The sequence below is a fragment of the Gopherus evgoodei genome, chromosome 3, assembly GCF_007399415.2.
Source record: "Gopherus evgoodei ecotype Sinaloan lineage chromosome 3, rGopEvg1_v1.p, whole genome shotgun sequence".
Taxonomy (NCBI): domain Eukaryota; kingdom Metazoa; phylum Chordata; order Testudines; family Testudinidae; genus Gopherus; species Gopherus evgoodei.
In genome coordinates this window covers 8014162-8028183 of record NC_044324.1, presented here as the reverse complement: position 1 = coordinate 8028183, position 14022 = coordinate 8014162, and the positions used below count along the sequence as shown (strand labels likewise).

The following is a 14022-nucleotide window of genomic DNA, read 5'->3' as shown; positions in this document are numbered from 1 at the left end:
ACAACTCCCCACATCCTTCAGTGAGAAAGCCTCAGACTGTAACAGTGTAGTGTGTGTGTTTTTTAAATCCTAACTGGGTGCAACCTCAAAGAATTACTTTAGGATATTGTTCAGAACATTTCCCTTTCTTCATGCCATTGACACTAATATGAATAATATTCTATGCTTTCAGGTTTTGTGTGTTTTTATACAGGATGCTGTTCCTACACCCCTAGTTCTCCCTTTCTTCATTGTAGATAAAGCTGTAACAAAGAGCTTTGAGAATGAACAAGAGAACTGCTAAATAGCATCAACCTATACAACAGTTTGAGATTAGCAACTGTAATACAGAAGCAGCACTTCAGCCTGACAAACACATGTGCAGGCCAAGTGGTAAACGCAACTGAAGTCTCTATATCCTAAATCACACATTGACATGTGCAGATGCGCTTTTGCATAAATGTTTTGAATTAAACCCCACAAGCCCCACATCCATCTTTGAACTGCACGTAAAGAAGATTCAAAATCTAGGACGTGCACCACAGAATGGCAAGTTCACAGAGCATTAGCAAAAAAATTAATTTGCACATCCAGAATCCAGAGATAAAACACATTTAAAATTGTGTGATGTGATATTAGCAAGTGTGGACTGAACATTTCATAGAGTATGTCCCTGACACAGCTAACCTGGCATCTCCAACAAGACATCTGGATGAAGAGATCATTAAAAATCTTCACGTGTCTTCACATGTCAGAGTACACTCTTTATAACATAGGGGTTCTCAGACTTTTGTACTGGTGACCCCTTTCACATAGCAAACCTCTGAGTGCGACCCCCCTTATACATTAAAAACTCTTTTTAATATATTTAACACCATTATAAATGCTGAAGGCAAGTGAGGTTTGGGGTGAAGGCTGACAGTTCATGACCCCCCATGTAACAGCCTCACAACCCCGAGGGGTCCTGACCCCCAGTTTGAGAACCCCTGTATAACACAAGGGTCAAAACTACATCTTCTCAGATCATCAAAACTATGAAAGTAGTAGTGAAAACAAGAGATTATTCCAAACACATACGTGCTGTGCTCGGAGGGCTGCACAAGAGCACATTGGCAGCAAATAAGTGTATTTTAATGAGAGGATGAAAGCGTTATGGGATAGCCATTGTCAAACTGCAGCCATGTTGTCAATGATCGAGAGTTGGGGGGTACATCTACATAGCAAAACAAACCACCAAAACTCTGAGGCACCAAACCTCCAAGCCCAAGTCAGGTGGCACAGGCTCACAGGGCTAAAAATAGAAACAGACATTTGGGCTCAGGCTGGAGCCCACACTTTGAGACCAATCTCCTCACTGGATTTCAGAGCCTGGGCTCCAGCCCCAACATGGCACACCTCCTATTTTTAGCCCCACAGGTGAGTCTGAGTCAGCGGATCCAGGCTATGAGACTTATTACTCCAGGTCTTTTTTTGCTGTGTAGATGTACCCATAGGTACCCAAAGGCTGTTTGGTGACCTGTGCAAAGAGAGTTTGGTGGGTATCCATCAGCTCTCTCATGGATAGGTGTCCCTCATCACAAAAACTAGTGCCACAGTTGGGACTACCGTGCTCCCTCACTGGCAGTCTGAGAAAAGGGGCCAAGGACTGAATGAAACCTGCGTACATTCAGATTTGAGATACACTGGAAGAGCAGAGTGGAGGAAGCTTGCCCTGCTATTGCCCATGCTATATTTTTCCAGTGGATAAAGAGGACTTCAATTTCTACCAATGTCAATCTGTCACCCTGCTCAGAATCATAACAGTATTTCTGAACTGCAGAAGGCATTAGACAAACTGGCTGGTCAGAGGATAGCAATTCACACACAAATAAGGCTTGCATACTACCATATAGCTGAAAATCTCCCAGGGTCTCATGGCTATTAATACTCACAATATTTCTGGTACATAAGGAAATATCACTGTCTGGCCTTTACTGATAGGCAGATATCCCCAGGTACCACACCAAGAGGTACCTCTCCCATTCCCTGACATACAACATCTAAAGATGCAGGTCTCTGATCCTGAGGATTTGGGAGCCTGAGGGGCACCTGAGTTTAGTGGGGAAGATGTCCTCTGAATAGATGAATGGTGGAACCCCCAAGGGCGGGAGACGCACAGCTCTGGTTCCTGTGGGGCTGGAAGATGCTCTGGAAACCAATCCCCAACCTTACTCCCAGGGTGCTCTAGGCATATCCTGTGGGGCACCCAGGCCTATATGGGCTCTGGAAAGCTCTCCCTGGCCAGCTGGGAGCATACCCTGTGAGGTGCTGGAAAATTCTATGGAAAGTTCTTCCTAGCCCTTTCCCCATGGGAGGGAGTGCACTGAGGGGCCAATTCCTCAGCTCTAGTCCCTAGGGATGTTCTTGGAGATAGGGACAGTTCTCTAGAGCAGGGGTTCAAAGAACAGACGTTTGTGCCCCCCTCAGGGGGTCACGAGGTTATTACATGGGGGGCTGCGAGCTCTTAACCTCCACCTCAAACCCCACTTTGCCTCCAGCATTTATAATGATGTTAAATATATAAAAAGTGTTTATAATTTATAAGGGGGGGTCGCACTCAGAGGCTTGCTGGCTGGAAGGGGTCACCAGTTAAAAAGTTTGAGAGCCACTGTTCTAGAGGTTGGGGGGGGGGGGGGCTGGCTCCTCAGCTCCAGTCCGTGCGGATGCACTAGAGAGCTGTTCCGGGCCCTGCCCCCAGGGGGTGCCATGGGGGTCTGGGGGAGGGCTCCTCAGCTCTGGTCCCTGGGGATGCTCTGGAGAGTGGTGCCCAGCCTTGTCCCCAGGGAATCCGGGGGGGGGGGGGCCCTGGGGGCTGGTGGAGGGCTCCTCAGCTCCGGTCCTGGGGATGCTCTGGAGCGCAGTGCCCAGCACCCAGCCCGGTCCCCAGGAGTCTGGGGAGGGGGTCACGGGGGGGGGGTACTTCTCAGCTCCGGTCCCCGGAAGTCCGGGGGGTGTGTGCCATAGAGGCTTGGAGGGACTCCTCAGCTCCAGTCCCCGGGATGCTCTGGAGCGCGGTGCCCAGCCCAATCCCCAGGAAGTCGGGAGGGGGCTGGGGGGGGCTCCTCAGCTCCGGTCCCCAGGAGTCCGGGGGGGGTCACGGGGGGGCTCTTCAGCTCTGGGAGGGGGGAGGGGTTCCTCAGCTCCGGGAGTCCTGGGAGTCTGGGGTGGGCCCCTCAGCTCCAAGTCCGGGGGGGGGGGGGGAGTGCATCCCATGGTGGGGGGGGGCTCCTCAGCTCTGGGAGTCCGGTGGGGGGAAGCCCTGGGGGGGGCTCCTCAGCTCCAGTCCCCGGGAGTCCGGGGGGTGTGTGTGCCATAGGGGCTGGGGGGCTCCTACGCTCCAGTCCCCAGAGTCCGGGAGGTGTGTGCCATAGGGCTGGGGGGCTTCTCAGCTCCAGTCCCCAGAGTCCGGGGGGTGTGTGCCATAGGGCTGGGGGGCTCCTCCGTTCCGGTTCCCAGGAGTCCGGGGGGTGTGTGCCATAGAGGCCGGGGTGGCTCCTCCACTCCGGTCTCCGGGAGTCCCAGGGGGTGTGTGCCATAGGGGTCGGGGGGGGGGGGGGGGGGGGCTCCTCAGCTCCAGTCCCCAGAGTCCAGGGTGTGTGCGCCATAGGGCTGGGGGGGCTCCTCTGCTCCGGTCCCCGGGAGTCCGGGGTGTGTGTGTGTGCCATAGGGGCTGGGGGGCTTCTCAGCTGCAGTCCCCAGAGTCCGGGGGGTGTGTGCCATAGGGGCTGGGGGGCTCCTCAGCTCCAGTCCCCGGGAGTCCGGGGGGTGTGTGCCATAGGGGCTGGGGGGCTCCTCAGCTCCGGTCCCCGGGAGTCCAGGGGGGAAGCCCTGGGGGGGTCCTCAGCTCCAGTCCCCGGGAGTCCGGGGGTGTGTGTGTGTGCCATAGGGGCTGGGGGGCTCCTCAGCTCCGGTCCCCGGGAGTCCGGGGGTGTGTGTGTGCCATAGGGGCTGGGGGGGTCCTCAGCTCCGGTCCCCAGGAGTCCGGGGGGTGTGTGCCATAGGGGCTGGGGGGCTCCTCAGCTCCGGTCCCCGGGAGTCCAGGGGAGAAGCCCTGGGGGGGTCCTCAGCTCCGGTCCCCGGGAGTCCGGGGGTGTGTGTGTGTGCCATATGGGCTGGGGGGCTCCTCAGCTCCGGTCCCCGGGAGTCCGGGGGGGGAAGCCCTGGGGGGCTCCTCAGCTCCAGTCCCCGGGAGTCCGGGGGTGTGTGTGCCATAGGGCTGGGGGGCTCCTCAGCTCCAGTCCCCAGAGTCCGGGGGGTGTGTGTGCCATAGGGCTGGGGGGCTCCTCAGCTCCAGTCCCCAGAGTCCGGGGGGTGTGTGTGCCATAGGGCTGGGGGGCTCCTCAGCTCCAGTCCCCAGAGTCCGGGGGGTGTGTGTGCCATAGGGCTGGGGGGCTCCTCAGCTCCAGTCCCCAGAGTCCGGGGGGTGTGTGTGCCATAGGGGCTGGGGGGTCCTCAGCTCCGGTCCCCGGGAGTCCGGGGGGTGTGTGTGCCATAGGGGCTGGGGGGCTCCTCAGCTCCAGTCCCCAGAGTCCGGGGGGTGTGTGCCATAGGGGCTGGGGGGGTCCTCAGCTCCGGTCCCCGGGAGTCCGGGGGGGGAAGCCCTGGGGGGCTCCTCCGCTCCAGTCCCCGGGAGTCCGGGGGGGTGTGTGTGCCATAGGGGCTGGGGGGCTCCTCAGCTCCGGTCCCCGGGAGTCCGGGAGTGTGTGTGTGTGCCATAGGGGCTGGGGGGCTCCTCAGCTCCGGTCCCCGGGAGTCCGGGGGGGGAAGCCCTGGGGGGCTCCTCAGCTCCGGTCGCCGGGAGTCCGGGGGTGTGTGTGCCATAGGGGCTGGGGGCTCCTCCGCTCCGGTCGCCGGGATGCTCTGGAGCGCGGTGCCAGCCCGGCCCCAGGGCGGGGCGGGGCGGGACCCCGGCCGCGCTCACCTCTCGAACAGCAGCCTGACGGCGAAGATGACCAGCGCGAGCGGGAAGGCGGAGAGGACGTGCCCGGCCTGCGGGTACTGGGCGCCGCTGCCGCCCCCCGCGCCCGGCTCCCGCGCCAGGTCCGCCCAGGTGACGTTGCGCGGCAGCCAGAACCGCTCGTTCCAGAACCAGGCCGAGAGCAGCGCCGCCGCGGCCGCCGCCATCTTCCGCCTCCCCGCGCCGGCAGCAGCCAACGGGCCAGGGCGGCGCTCGGGGCCGAGCCCCGCCCACCCGCGGGGCCACGCCCCCCGGCCCTTGCGGCCGCCCACGCGTGCGCCCTCGAGGCAGCTGCCTCATGCCTGGGCCGCGCCCCGGAAAACGGCGCTTCGCCTGCGCCGCGCAGGAGCCCCCGCACGTGCACCCTGAGAGGACTAAAACCCCGCCCCCTCGGGCCGCGAGCATGCGCGCTGGAGGGCCCCGCCGGCCGGGGGGGGGGAGCGCGCTCAGCCTGCCCCGCCCCCTGTGTGCGGAGGCTGCAATCCGCGGCTCGCTCCCCCTCCCGGCGGTGACCCCCGCGCCTTGGGCCCTGTGGCTGCGCCGTGCCCCGAGCTGGGCTCTTCCCGGCCCGCGGCCGCTCACCAGCCCCGCCGGCCAGAGCCCGGCTCCACCCAGCCCAGTCCTGGCTGCCGGCAGCGGCAGGGACGCGCCCAGTGACCCGCCCCTGTGGAGCGGCTCCCGGCCGCAGCGCCGTGTGGAAAGCGGGGGCCGGGCGGCTCCGCTGACGGGACTTTCAGCAGCCGGGTCGGCGGTGGGGCCCAGAGCCGCCGTGCCCCGCAGCCTGACACCCTCCTTTAGCCGGGCAGCGGAGAATCCCGGCAGCTTGAGTTCAGACCAGAAACCCGGGGGGAAGGAGCCCGAGTGATCGCTGGAGACAAGGGGCGAGCTCAGCCAGGCCCCAGGCCTCCAAACTAGGCCGTTTGAGACTTTACCCTTCTGCAAAAACAACAGTCGCTCCAGTGGGAAGGATAATGCCCTGTCAGAGCACATACGCTCCCCACCACTTTTCGCTCACATCCCACTTTCCAGACCCAGTAGCAGTCTGTAGTTTACTATTCAAAGCTAATTTGAAAGCTATCTTTGATTGAGGCAGAAATCCTGGTTCCCCTTTAGAACACCTATGCACATCAGTAACTTAACATTAATTTCTACAGAGTCAATACAATTACTGATAACATCACACTTGGCTACTCGTGTGTGTATAAGCACACAGGAAGCACATGCCACATCAAACCAGCAGTTTGCCTAAAACAGTTGTCCTACAGATCTTTTCCAATAGAGCTAAGGTGTACCCCTATTTTAACCATTTAGCCTCCCTAGTTGTGGGTTAAACTCCACCTCTTGGACAATAAAACAGCTCATTTGTATTGTGTGCCACAGCTTGGATAATGGTAGCTTTGATACCACTTTCTATCCCCATCTATCACAAAATGCATTACTGAATTATATCTGACAGCATTAGATAGGAAGAGTTTTCAAAAGTGACAAGTACTTAAGTCTCATTCACTTTGTGAGCCTTAGATGACCAAGTACTTAAGTCACTAATTGTCTACAATAGGTGAAGAGTTGGACAGAGTAAGTGAAAAGATACAAATATAACACAAATTAAAGATTCTCAGGTGTGATTTGAAATGAGCTGGATACAGGGAGGCTGTTTAAGATGAGCTTCAGAGAAAGCATGTGTAGCAACAGGCAAGTTAGGGTAACAGAGGGATCACTCTAGAAGACTTGGGAGGAGAGACAAGGCAAGATACAGTGTACTGAAAACTAGGACAGTAGTTTTTTAACAGGATTCTCATAGGGTCAGAAAGCCACTGGATATATTGGAAAAATAATTGATTAGCAATCTTTGTGTTTTATAATGTTTAACTCCTCAAAGCTGGTAGGATGGAACTGCTAGAAAAATTGGAGCAATCTCAATAGAGGTCCTGAGACTTTGGAAGTGACATAAAGCTATTCACTTACTGGATTTTGAGGAGACAAAACCACCTCCTTACTCCCAACCTGTTTGCCCATGTGGGTGGTAAAGCCACTAGCTCAGCTAATTAGGAGGTTGAGTGAGGGTATTTGAGTGGGCAGCTGCCAGCGTACAGTAGGTATGAGTGGCATTGCAGCATTAACAGGTCATCCAGAGATTTAATGTGAACTGGTGTGCTAGGTTTATAGAAGAGTTAAACTGAGGTGAGATTTAGAATAAAAATACAGAGATGTCGGAAGTACTCCCACTCAACCGCACCTGAGCAAGGAAGATTTAGGAAGATTTAACTTATTGAATTTAGAACTGTAAGTCTTATGATCAGCCAGTTGCCCTTGAGCACCTTCATGGTGCTCTCCTTTTTGAAAATGCTTTAAGGGGACATGGACAAACAGATGTTTTTGCTTTCTTTCTTCCCCCTTTTGGGGTTGTAAAGAAACTGGTAATTTTAAGAACAAATATTTTAGCAAAACAATTTCCCCTTAAATCACAGTTGGATTTTACCTAGTTAATTTGAGAGGCAGGGGGAGAAATCTTGAATTCATATTCCTGAACTTCTATAGTACTTGTTTAAAATTGCATTACAAATTGCCTTCACTGCCTGGAAGAGGTATTATTCCCATTTTAAAGAGGGTGAAACAGACTCATGTCCCAAGCTATTAGCCGATCAAGGCTGAAAACAAGTTCCTGTCTTCCAGCCCTATGTTCAGGCCACTAGACCACACTGTTTCCTCCTAATTTACTGGGCAATGCTCTAGTTATTTGATTGAATGACAAGAGTATTGGATAGGTGAGTTCTCCAGTCCTTCAATACACTCCTGTACCTGGTCCAGTTTCTTCTTCCTGTTGAAAGCAAGCCTCACCAACTGTCTGGAAGGAACAAGGGCACCAGAGCCAATGAGAATTTAGAGATGCATTTCCTATGCTCTTTGTGGACTTACTTTGGATTATAAAGACATTATTGAAACTTTGGAGCAGCAGTAAAAGGGTGATAGAATTCCTTAGCATTTTAATTTATTAACTACCATCAGCCATGGAGCTATTTTCTTCGAAGATAGAAGTAGTGATTAAATTTGAAAATGTAAAGCTAAAATTCTCAGACTATTACTCATCTCATTTATAAAGAGAGGACCTAATTCTGCAGCCAAATCCATACAGTTGCTCACAAATAAAGGATGCAGAAGAAATCTTCAGTTCTGAAGTGTGACTTGAGTAGACTATGCTCTGTATTGTTTAAGAGTTCTCAAAAATATTTGTTTATATAAAATCAAATGGAGTGCCTAAAACATATTAATGTTTATTAGTGGAAGTTTGCCATTGATTTAAGATTTGCTTATTTTGGTATATTTTCTCAAATAGGCTTTGAAATTCAACGAGGGCATCTGGTGAATGTGTCTTAGGGTGAGGATCTGAGTACACTGTAGAAGATAATTTGTGGCTCTGTTAGTTCTCATAGCGGCTGCACTATCGTGGATGCAAATGAACTGGCCTATATAAGCACTCATATTGTGGTGATAGCCACTAATACAAAACTATGACTGGAAAGGGTACAGACATTAGAATTTTGGCAAAAACTTAACATTTAAGAGACACTCGTGGTGGTATAAACCTCTGTAGGGGGGAAACTATTATAGTGTCATTTGCCAAGATAGGGCAATAGTGAGCCTTATTTCCCAGAAACTGAACCTTCTCATCTTGGGAACCATGGCACTTATATTCACTGATGCATAATGGCAAGGTCTCAGCTAGCTGTGCCATGAGCTACATCATGTTTCCCTCAACTTGATCCATGTCATAAATTAGTATTGGCTCCACATGGGATAGGTATTGGACACATCTAACAAATGTGATTTCCTACTTAGTATCCAAATTGAAGTATTAAAGTCTTGAAACAGGAAGACAGCACATTTTACTTGCTCTTCACTTCCATAGGCCAAGGACCTGCTTTTCAGATGTGCTGAGCACTTGCAGCTTTCACTGACTTCAATGGGAGTTTTTATTTTTCATGGGGTTGAGGGAGAATCAGGCCCCAGTTGCATTTTAGAAGAAATAGAAAAATGCATTATTTACCTCTATAGTCTGAACATGATTAACAGCTCACAGATCAGCTTATTAGCCTGGCTGTGTACCTCCTCCTGCCAATATCCAGTTTCACCCCCCAACACTCCTGCCAGCCAGCATCTCATGCAACTGTGCATGGCCGCCACACGTCTATAGCTGCTAAATGTCTTCCAGCCAGACAACGGCCCTACGAGACTTCTCCTCCTACTGCATAAGTAGTTCCTCACTGCTGCTGGTTAGCTCCCTACTGTATTTCCTCCCAGACCTTCCCAGTCTGCCCCTTCCCTGAGGAGCTCCACTTACAGCTACCGCTAGTCACTTGGTTTCCCCCAGACCAGCACATGTAACTAAGGAAGTGCCTTCAAGTCCTTTTCTCTAAGAATTGTTTAAAAATCAAGAATGAAAGGGTTAAACAAGTTTGTCCTTCTGATCTATCCCTTTTTTTTAATCCCTGTTCCAGGAGCATGTGTACTGCCATTTGCCAAACTGGCTAGAGTGGTCCAACAGTGTCACCTAGTGGTATAAAATCACATTATGAAGACTTCAACACTAAAAGAAGAGAACTCATCCTTCTCAACCAAGGTCATCTTATATACTGCCTTACTGCAGTTAAAACAAAACATGAATTCGGCTTCAGCCTTAGAGTTCAAAGTAAATTACAAAGCTTTATTGAATAAAAATGTTTCATACTTAGCAAGATTGGAATAAAGTAGAATATTTTACACCTCTATAAAAATATAGTTAGGACTAATTCTCAAGTGAATACAGTACAGAGAATAAACTACTGTAGGAATAACACCCCCCCCTTTCAAATTATTTGTAAAATAAATCCTGTCAAGTTTAAAAATGTACTAAAAGCTTTGCTAGAAACCAGTTCCAAGAAAGAATCCCACTGTTTGTCTAGTTTTCTTAGATTTTGTATGTGTAAGTCTCACAGTTGTAACTATTAAAAAAGTTCTGGCAGTTTGGTACAAGTAGGGTTTAATAACTGTCAAAAGGCCTTACAAAAGTTATTTGCAGTATTAGTGAATCAGAAGAGGGAATGAAATCTAAAAGTAGAAAAAAAAAAAGTCACCTCAGAAAATGCACATGGAATGCAAGAGTAATGCCCTGCAGACTCCTGTGAAAGGGATGGTGTGTCTTCAAGAGTATCGTCAGTCATCATGGGGTTCGATCTGCACTACTATTCCAGCAAGGGGCACACTGGTGCATTAACCAGCCAGAGGGCTGTACTACCTCTTAACTCCAGTTTAGAATTAGTTGTGTATACAGAAGGACAGAGTGCAAAGTAAGAAGTTTTCCACTCATCAAGAGCAAGCAAATAAGAATTACATTGCATTCTGTGTACTTAATATATTTTAGTTGCTAGATACTAAGTACAAAGAAAATTAGTGTTTTTTTGAGGAAAACATCCCAGCTGTGCCCTTTACGTGTAATAAAGTGCATTCAGTCACCATTTTTAAAGCAGGCCTGCAAGTCCCTTTGGAATTGGTCCCTAAGCACTGCAGTAGCATTCATAGTGGTAATAATAGTGTATTACAGAAAGTGTTTAATACCACCTTTGCGAATACAGTGGAATCCTGCAAACTACTGTTACTGGAATAAAGAATAAAATACAATGACCATGGTATAGAATAGATCTCTGTGTTCTCATGCTGTAAATTGTGATTACCTAATGTAGGAGCAGCTGTCCCACACCAAGGGGTCAAACATGTTTCCATACAGCTAGATATGATCTTTGCAGGTTTCTAGGGTACTTTTCTACCTCATATCTGTACATTCTGTTGTTCCCTAATGTGTCAACGTGCAGGATAGCATCACTTTCACAGAGGGCAGCTGCTTGTTCAAAGCTAATACACCAATTTAAGGCCCAGCACCTTGCAGCAAGTTTTCTAGTGAAAGACCAATTTATTCTTCATCTTCATCCTCTTCCTCATAGTAACGATTCCTCTTGATCTGTTCTTCCACAGACAAATCTTCCACATCTTCACCTTCCCAGAACACATCATCTTTGGATTTCCTATTCTGGTTAGGGGATAATTCCTTAGCAGTGACCGTGTTCAATAAGCTGAAATGTTTAGGAGAGTTGGAGTCAAATACTGCTTTATTTGGAGATGGCTGCTGCGTTGTGGCGTTTTCTTCCTCATCTGTCTCCATACCCACCTGACCATTCTGTACCAAGTTCTCTTCCCTGTTTGCCATGATATCAGGCACTTCCCTTCCTCTTTCTTCCTCCAGTTCTTTATTCTTCTCTTCAGTGTTCTGGATGTTCCCATTCTCAGCTCTTTTTTCCTTTCGCTTTCTTTCCATCACTGCCTCACTCTCTAGTTCTTCACTTTGTTTGAATGTGACCCTATCTGCTTTGGAAGGAGAAGATACATTCGCTGTTTTACGGCCCTTAACAGACATGGTTCTAAATGAGGCTGCTACTGTAAATGGACGGCTTCTTTCCTTCAGCGAGGATGTTCTTCGTAGCTTTTTGAGATCCAGGTCCACATCCTCCTGCACATCTGGCTTCGACACCTCATCTTCTGGGGGCCACTTAGGCTTATATACTTTGATACCCTCTTCCAATGCACTTCCTTGACTACCTAGCTCTGATGGAGGTGGCCAGGCAATCCTCAGTTTCTTTGTTTCTGCTGGTTTCTCTTCCCTTCCAGGCAAACCTGCAGCTTTTGCTTCCATGCTAGCTGCAAGAACTCCCACCTTTGCAATTGGGGCATCCTCTACTCCTGGACTTTGAGGGCCTTCTACTGTATTTCCAGTTTGGGCAGATTTCTCCAGGGACTCTTCATTCTCAGCTTTGCTTACCCATAGTTCTTTGTGCTGTTTGTGCCCAAAACCTTCATCATAGTTGCCTTTGGCTTTGAAAAGCTGATTGAAGTGAGGCTTGCAATAAATATTCCCACGTAGAGATGCATATGTTCCAAGACTGCAAGAAAATAAAGTGTTAGCACTTTGCACATCTCTCAATCAGTTGCAGATTAAGGCCCAAATTTTAGCTAGATCACTGAACTTGGCATTAAACATCTCAAACAGTGTGTTGACCTGGTGTCACCAGAGAAAAAGTCCTACCCAGTACATAAAAAAGCATTTCTATGGGCTTTCCTCTTAAGAGCTCAAAGATCTTTACAGCGGGTAGGTATTATCCCCATCTAACAGATAGGAAAACTAGTCTAGAGAATTCAAGTGACATGTCCAAGGTCATGCAGCAAGTTAGCAGCAGAGCTGGGAGTAGAACCTGATTCCCAGGCCCTTGCTCAATCAACTAGACTACAGCTGCCTGTATTCACAGATGAACATTTGCACAGTATCATATTTAGCTTCCTGTTATATTTTAGGAAGGTTGCATTTCCTTCTAAAGGACTGACACACTCATATACCTCATTCTCTGCACAGATTACCTGAGTTTGCTATTGCAATGTGAACAGCGGAAGCAGCTGATATGAAACACCTGCTGGTTGGCAAAGAGACGTTCCATTGGGTACACTGTCTTCTGACACACAATACAGGTTTCCTTCACTGGCAACTGAAACTTCTAAGAGAAGAAAAGAAGGCTTGTTAACTGGGTCAGAACTAGTGGGTGAGGAGACTTGACTTGGGTTTTGTCCAAGACTTCCAGAGTTCTCAGAAACAACTTAATATTTAATAATTAGCAGCTCTGAACCCTACTTGTGCCCTGTGCCCTACCTGAGTAAAGCAGACCTATTGTCTTGATTTGATTGCATTCTCCCTCTCTCTTCCCCTATCACCTGAACCTCTGAGGTAAAACAATAAGTCAAGAATTGACAGTGGAAGTTTTAAAATCTCACATGGGTCATAAATAAGCTCTGTCAAACCATTACCAAGAGACTGACTACAGCTACGCTGAAACTGAACACCTGCAACTGGCCTGTGTCAGCCCACTCAGGTTCAAGGGCTATACATTTTTAGTGTAAACATTCAGGTTCCTGCTTGAGGCCAAATGCCTGCCCTACGCCAAAATTTTACAGCTCTGCAGGCTGAGCCCTGCAAGCTAGAGTCAGCTGACATAGGCCAGCCACAGGTGTTTAATTGCAGTGTTTAATACCTTGTATGTCCTAGCCTCTTTGCCTCAAACCTGCTGATAGGGAAAGATGAGGAAGCGGGGAATACACAAAAGGGGACAAGTTTAGCAAAACAAACAACACACACACACACACACACACACACACACACACAGAGTGAGATGAACAACGATACAAGAAGCTCAGTGGGGGGAACAAGTAATGAGAAGGCCAAACAAGAGGGGGGGAGAGGGAGAAAAGGATGACAGGAGGGGAACAGTTTGCTCAAAGTCTTAGGCTGAGTAAGTTTTACTAAATGCTTATGGCTTTAGGAATGAAGGCTGCTCATTTAGGCAACTTTCCATACAAACTCTGATTAAGCCAGTAATTTATTCCTACAGTCTACTTCTAAAAAGTTAGTCTCAGTAGTTCAGGGCAGCAAGAAATGTATCTAACTCCATATGAAAAATTTCAGAGCTCTAGCAAAGGCACTAGGCTATACTCAGCTTTAGGGATTTGCAGTTTCAATAAACAAAAGTTACATAACACATAACTAAAGTTAACCCTGATGTTGACAGACCGGTAACAGTGCGTGTACTCCATCAGAGGCAACATCCCATAAGTTAAGAAATATTGTAAGGATAAACTCAATACAAGTAAGTATTAAGTGTCTACTTGGGAATAACCTCAGAATTTGTCTCCTGACAGCATCAAGGAGGTGATATTCTGTGTTCACCAAAGAGGTCACCTGATGCTCCCCACTCCTTAACACACCTACTAGAGGTGACTTAACATGGATGCTTAATAAAGAGGAAATGGCACATTGAATATCCAGTCAAAAAGCTAGCTCTTCTGGTCTGACCTGATTGCAACAGCTTTTCTAGCAACAGAATAGAAAGTTACCTAGGTCCAGTGTCAAAGGAGTACTGAAAAATCATACTTAGATAACAGTCAACTCTGCTGCATAGGCATGTTTTACTATAAGT

At 49.3% G+C, this 14022-nt stretch overlaps 2 protein-coding genes across 3 annotated transcripts in view; both read right to left on the bottom strand.

Annotated features, from left to right (window-relative positions):
* The window catches only part of CERS5 (ceramide synthase 5), a 46235-nt gene extending 41083 nt beyond the window's left edge, over positions 1 to 5152 (bottom strand). The window contains exon 1 of the mRNA XM_030554340.1: positions 4940 to 5152. Within this exon, the coding sequence (XP_030410200.1) occupies positions 4940 to 5142 (203 nt within the window). The 5' untranslated portion in view covers positions 5143 to 5152. The remainder of the gene's footprint in view (positions 1 to 4939) is intronic.
* Positions 5153 to 9650: 4498 nt separating this feature from the next.
* Positions 9651 to 14022, bottom strand: part of LIMA1 (LIM domain and actin binding 1) — a 45763-nt gene continuing 41391 nt past the window's right edge. For both annotated transcript variants that reach the window (XM_030554913.1, XM_030554914.1), the window contains 2 exons: positions 12416 to 12549; positions 9651 to 11943 (listed from right to left, as the gene is read on the bottom strand). In XM_030554913.1, the coding sequence (XP_030410773.1) occupies positions 10920 to 11943; positions 12416 to 12549 (1158 nt within the window). In that variant the 3' untranslated portion in view covers positions 9651 to 10919. The remainder of the gene's footprint in view (positions 11944 to 12415; positions 12550 to 14022) is intronic.